This window comes from Acanthisitta chloris, unplaced genomic scaffold (genome assembly GCF_000695815.1).
Source record: "Acanthisitta chloris isolate BGI_N310 unplaced genomic scaffold, ASM69581v1 scaffold23907, whole genome shotgun sequence".
Classification (NCBI taxonomy): Eukaryota; Metazoa; Chordata; class Aves; order Passeriformes; family Acanthisittidae; genus Acanthisitta; species Acanthisitta chloris.
In genome coordinates, this window is record NW_008681316.1 from 1770 (window position 1) to 8085 (window position 6316).

At 35.6% G+C, this 6316-nt stretch overlaps 1 protein-coding gene across 1 annotated transcript in view; it reads left to right on the forward strand.

Annotated features, from left to right (window-relative positions):
- Nucleotides 1–397: 397 nt before the first annotated feature.
- Nucleotides 398–6316, forward strand: part of PAWR (PRKC, apoptosis, WT1, regulator) — a gene marked incomplete at its 5' end in the record, with an annotated part of 6888 nt that continues 969 nt past the window's right edge. The window contains 2 exons of the mRNA XM_009078069.1: nucleotides 398–545; nucleotides 1845–1949. Of these exons, the coding sequence (XP_009076317.1) occupies nucleotides 398–545; nucleotides 1845–1949 (253 nt within the window). The remainder of the gene's footprint in view (nucleotides 546–1844; nucleotides 1950–6316) is intronic.

The window sequence follows — 6316 nt, forward strand, 5'->3', positions numbered from 1 at the left end:
GATACTCTTCTTACTCTTTGGACATGTACCTGTTTTTTCTCTCATATTTTTATCTGCTTAAAAAAAAGCTTGGTTTAAATTCTGTAGTGGCACTTTACATATCAAAGTTATTTAGCTTGGTTTTTAATGTGCACTATTCATAAAACATTAAAAATAAGATGGATAAGTATATGTTTAAAGTTGATTACCCATCTGATGAGACCTACATTATCCAACTGTTCAACTCCCTGAGGCAGTGAATTTACTGAGTTCTCAGCCACACAAGAGCTGTGAAATAAGTTCTCTGCAGTTTATTAGACTGACCTGTTGAGTGCTTTGGAAAGCACTTGTTACTGCTCTCATTTCCATTTTGTTAAATGTACAAATGTGTGTCTGCTTTGCTCTTTGCCTTTCGTAGCACAGCTAATGCACCAGAAGATGATGCTCCAAACAGATATTCCCGAACGGAGAGGACCACTTACAGCAGATATGGCAGGGATGCAAATTCTTCTGGCAGCTCTCTACCAAGTAATGCTTTGGAAAAGAGGATTGAAGAACTTGAAAGGGTAAGTGCCAACTAACCTCTGCATGGCATACATCTGAAATAAAGTACTTCTGAAACTCCATGAGGAAGTTTACAAGTAAAAGACATAGAAATTATGCTAAATGCTCCAAGTACAGATAGTTATGTCTCTAAAAATGCACAAAGAGTCACACTGACTAAGAATGTGAACTTCTGAATCACAGATGTTTGGCTTTGATTTGGTATATAAGTGAGAAATAATTTCAGTAAAGATAATACACTTAGCCAGCAGTGCTCTGCTTTTTCTTATATGTACTTTGTGACACAGCAACATAGAGCAAGTATTTTGGAGGTGGAAGGGTCTCACTGGCCATTCAGAAAATTAGCAAGCCTCTTTCTCATCTGCTTGTTGTTTTAGACTTTTTCAATGTACCGAAATGTTATAAAATGTGATTGCTACCCAGTTGTTTGATAAAGTTTAAAACATTTAAAATACATATTTAAAGCAGTTTTCATGATTTCAGACTGTCTTCATGCAAACAGTTTTGTGAAAATGTAATAATGGTAAAGGTGAGTTTTTCACCTAAACCAGTGTTCTGCTAAATAATGTCATCTGTGCAATCTATTACTGACCTCTCTGTCTTCCTCTGAAGTGGATTTTTTGAAGGTAACTTGCCAAATATTCTTGAATCGTGTGGATGAAAGTTACTAAGTAAACATAATTTAAATATGTCTTCACTGGAAAGGGTAAAAATAGAGCATATCTTGTATAAATTGCTGGTTTATATTTTTTTAAGACTTGAGAAACCTTGATTTGAGTAAAGTACACCATAATCCTCTCTTCTAAATTGACTTCTTTCTGAAATGCTTTAACTGCCAGTAACACAGAAAACAGAGGAACATTTAAGGGCTTTCTTTCAGTATCCTGAGTCCTGACTTACTGAATTCCTAACAGGCATTTTTATTTTTTGTCACATTCAGGCCCACAGATCTAACAGAGGGTCTTCATTCCTTGTTAATTAAAATGTGAAAAAAAAAAAAACCAAAACCAACCACCAGCAAAGACTAGCCCTTCCAGTATAAGAAATTTGGAAGCTGATACTTTACATTTATTTCTTCTGAGTCCCTGTCTAATTTTGGGTTCATGCTTAGTTAAATATTGATTACAACATTATCACTTGAAATCTAAGGACTTGAAGATGTGGCTTTGACTTGCTGTAGAAAAGGAATTATAGGTAGGTGCGTGGAGGTTTTTCTGTCTTTGTTTAAATGGTGTTAACTTAAATCTGTCTCTTGAAACAAAAACTTAGATTTCCAACTGCATTGCTTATTCTGGTTTTAGGAACTTGCAAAGGAGAGACAGGAAAATGCAAGATTAATGAAGATGACGCAGGACAAAGAGGAACTAATTGGAAAGCTGAAGGAAGAAATTGATTTATTAAACAGAGTAAGCAAATACTTTCTTATATGGTTCTTTACAAAGAGCATTCTCTGTTCTTTTCTCCAGGCACCTGCATCCACTGGGTGAGATCAGAAGAGAGGGGCTTGTATTTGTGTAGCTTTTTAAGAGGCATGTCAACAACTTATATTTTTTCCAGATGCCTTGTATTTGTCACGATTAACTTCCATAAGTTCTGTGTTATTGGAGTACCTGAATTTCTTGTTGCTCTAAGTGCTTGTAGAACAAGGTTACAAAAGCAAAAGCTCTTGACTGCTTCATCTTTCCAAACTCAGAATACCTGGAAATAACTGAGTTGGGGTTTTGGCAGTTCTTTTTATCCTGACACGTATTCTTAATACTCTTAATTGCTGATTCCAAATAAAGGCAGAACATGACAGAGGGCAGGAGACTTGAGCTAGCATGACTTAGGCAAGGTGTGTGGGCAGGAGAAGAGGGGGGAGAAGAGTGAGATGTACTTGGAAATGATAAGTTTCGAAGATGATAGAAAAAAGTTGCCCTGGTTTTAAGGGCAAACGGAAACTCTTTCATAGAGTGGATTAGTGATCCCATTTTGTACTGCCTGGCTGAGGTGTGGAGCCTGGATGTACTAGGGATATATGCTGCTTCTAGTCTAGTGCAGGTATGGCTTTGGTCAATCCAGGAGTGAGGGGAAGCAATAACTCTTCAGGAATTGTGTGAAACTTCATTATCCAGCTATTCATCTGTAGCAAAGAAGGACAGCATTCACAAGTTTGCAAACTAATGTAGAGGGTGAAAGGAGGTAAGATTATTCTGAAACATATAGTTTGGTTTCTTATGAAGAAAGTTGGAAGTTAATTTTTAGGATAAATGAGGTATTGTCTGCTTTGGAGAGATTTCAGTTTTAACTGAGGCATTAGTTTCATGCTGTTCTTTTATTCTGCAAATAATCTGTCACATCTAAGCTGATGACCTTATTACGGTCAAGGCAGGTGTTCATTCCTTCTACATAATGGATGCCAAAGCTACTTAATACTGTTGGTCTCATCTGACTTCCTGACTCACAGGTCAGAAGAACAAATCAGAAGAACCTGGATCACTGAAATCTTGTGGTTTAGAACTATGACTGTTTGTGAGGTTTGCTGTTCCAGAAACAGTGTTATTTTTGCTGTTATATTTGAAGTATGATGTCCTAAATTAAATTCATCAAGTGTCTAGAAAAAGTCTTTGAACATTTGTAGTAAAGTCAAGTGTTGTCTGTGCCTTGCCTGTGTTAAGTCCAGTGGCGTTTTCTGTTTGTTGTATGGAAGAAAATACTAAACAGAATATAGTCCTTTCAAAGTCCACTCTATTATGCAATGACTAAAATTGTACCTTTACATGAGATCTCCAAAACCTATGTAGCTACTCTTGAACACAGAAGAGAATGGATTTTGTTTTTCTCCATCAGGTCAGCATTTTTCATAGCTATAACATCATCTATTTGCTTAATTGGGTACAAGTTATTTATGTCTGTCTCTTGGTCTTTTCTTAATGATGAATTAGCTGCCTTTTGACTTTATGACCAGCATAATAATTTCTCTTCTTAGAAAGGTTTGAACCCATATCTCAAGTGATGCTTCCATTAAAACAGATAAAATTTTACTTTCTTGTTTAATAATTCTTGGATTTATAATTGCTTCTGTATTGGCTATCCATGTGGATTTAGAAAGAGAAAGGGTTTAGAACTTTAAGAAAATCTGCAGAAATATTGCATCATTCTCAAGATACAAGATTATGGAAGTTAATAGGGCAATTAGATTTTCTTAAGGTTTATTATCATAACTGAGGTCATGAGAGCTGGCACGTGGACATCTCTCTGTCCTTCATGGAGTGTTCCTCTGCAGACCAAGCAGCAGGATTGGAAGAACGGTTGTCATCTTCTTGTCTAAACTTTCCTTAGTGAGCTTATGCAGAGATTTTGTAAAAAAAAAATTTGCTGATAGGCAGTCTAAATAGGGGTATCTAAATTTGGCCATCTACACGTTCACTGTATTTCTCCAGTGTATCTGTTCATCAGAATACACAGTTATTGCATGTCAAGGTGCATGAGTATGGAAAGTTCATGTCAAAGACCCTAAATAACAACTTAAAAAGCCATTTTATTGCATAGCTTTCTGAGTGCTCAGTCCATATTGGAAGAAATGCTCTTTCTAGAAGTTTTAGTCAGTTCATAAGCATAGATGCATCCTTGATTGCCAAAGACCTTGTGTTTATTTGTAAAGCTACTTTTCCAAGAATCCTGAAGACCTCTTGGCAGACTTTTTCTTATTTTAAGTAAATATATTTATTTAGTGTAGCAGTATAATTTATCTGAGATCAGTCAATACAGGTACTTGAAGAGCAGGAGCTGCATTTATATTGAGGAAGAGAGAAGGCTTTCTGCCATAAATGGCATTTTCTCATTCAAGTACATTTGTCATTAAAAGTATGTCTGCAACATTCTTTTTAAGAAAGGGGTAATTGCTTCATAAAACCCTCAAGTGTCTGAAGGGAAAGGCATCTCAAAACATTTAAATATTTGTAGGCAAAGTTCAACTGTCGACAAGTTTACACTTAGTCATTTCTGACCTCACTAAGATGTCATTATAGTTAAATGTGTGTTTGGAAAGAGTCTGTCAGTGAGGATTTACAGTCCAATTAGTGTCACTTGTGTGGTTATCAGTCCCTTTGGTATGTGAAGTTCAAGCTTTCCTGCTGTTGCATCTTTTTTGCTAATAAGCATAAATTAGTGTTGTAATTTTGAACAAGAAATTTTAAGTTTCAGAGTGGCAAAAACCCTTGCATCTCTCAGCCCATTGTTTCTCTAGATATTTAAACCACAATAGTTATTTTTTCTGGCTCATATTCAAGAAACTCTCACTTGTAGTAATCTTTGGAATGTTATTTTTTTGCAGCATAAATATTTCACAAACTTTAATATTTTATTTTTAGTCAATTACAAGTATTTTAAACAGAAGGTTTTTAGGTAAGCCTTAATTGAGGCATGTGATGGCTAGGTTAACAAGTTCAAACATAAAAACTAAAAAAACACCACTTCTTGAAAACATGTTATCCCTTTCATCTGATTATTGATCTGAATTGCACAAAAGAGAATATAAAGTGTGTTTCTTACAACTACATGGTAAACTGTATTTATAGTAGCTATCTGTCAAAACTTTCCATGTTTAGATGTTTAAGTCACTTGTATCTGTTACACTGGAGTGTTCAAATGCTTCTCCTGGAAGTCATTCATACTGTGTTGCAGCATTACTTTCATGAGTCAGAATGGAGTTTCTGTTAGTGATTTTTTGATTCTTGATTTCTTGACTTTTGTAGTCAAGCTCAAACATAGAATGCATTTAGGTGATTTAAAGGAGTTAAATTAGCTACCTTGCTAGCAATTCACTAACCCATGGCCACATCCTCGCCAGTCCAGCATCTTGATTGTTCTCAATTGTGTGATTTAAAAGCAGAGGGACTGATGGAAGTGGGAACCCACATAAAAAAAACCAATAAAGTAATTGCAAAGGTATTGCAGTATGGATTTTGGTTTGGCAAACTGGAGAGGCTTTTTAAACCATTATACTTATTAAACACATCATCTCTAGCATGAACTTCTGGAATGACCTCACTAAAAAGAAATAAGAAACTAGGCTTCTTGTGACAAACACTGCTTGAGAACTTAAAGGAACAAGAGAGATAAAATATTTTCTTTACTACTTATGGCAACAGGAGGGTTTTGAATCAAAAGACATCTAAGATCTCCAGTCAGAATTCTGGTTCTTTTTCCTTTGTTCACCTTTCAATTTTCTTCTCAGAGTCCTGTCTTTGACATCATTCTTCTGTTTCTTCATTTTTTTGTGCTTGGATTCTGTTTCTTCTATGGTTCTTCTGTACAGTAAAATTATTTTTGGTGAAGTAATGCTTGCATCAACCAGCCATTTTCACTGGTTTTCACTTTAAAGGCTTGAAAAGACTTGGTAGGAAGTGAAGAAGTGAAATGTGAACTGGGTAAAAATGGTAATTGGTGGAAAAGAAGCAAACATTTGGGGTGAAAGCAATCTATTTTGAGCACCCATTATTACTGTATGTGCTGTCTGTCCTTTCAGTAGCAGTTTAGACAGAAGTTACAAAAGTGGTTTGAATTTTTTTCACAGAAAACAAAAAAAATACGCAGATCTTTTTCTGAAAATTTAGTTCCTTTAAAAACACATTGATGAGTTTAAAACACAAAGCAGGTGATGTTGCAGTGATACCAGGGATGTATGTGGGATAATTGCAGACTAGCACAGTCTGGGGAGCAGGGGCAGTAGTTGACTAATGCACTCTCTGTATATTCCAGGAAAATAATCACTCCCATCCTATTTCGGTTT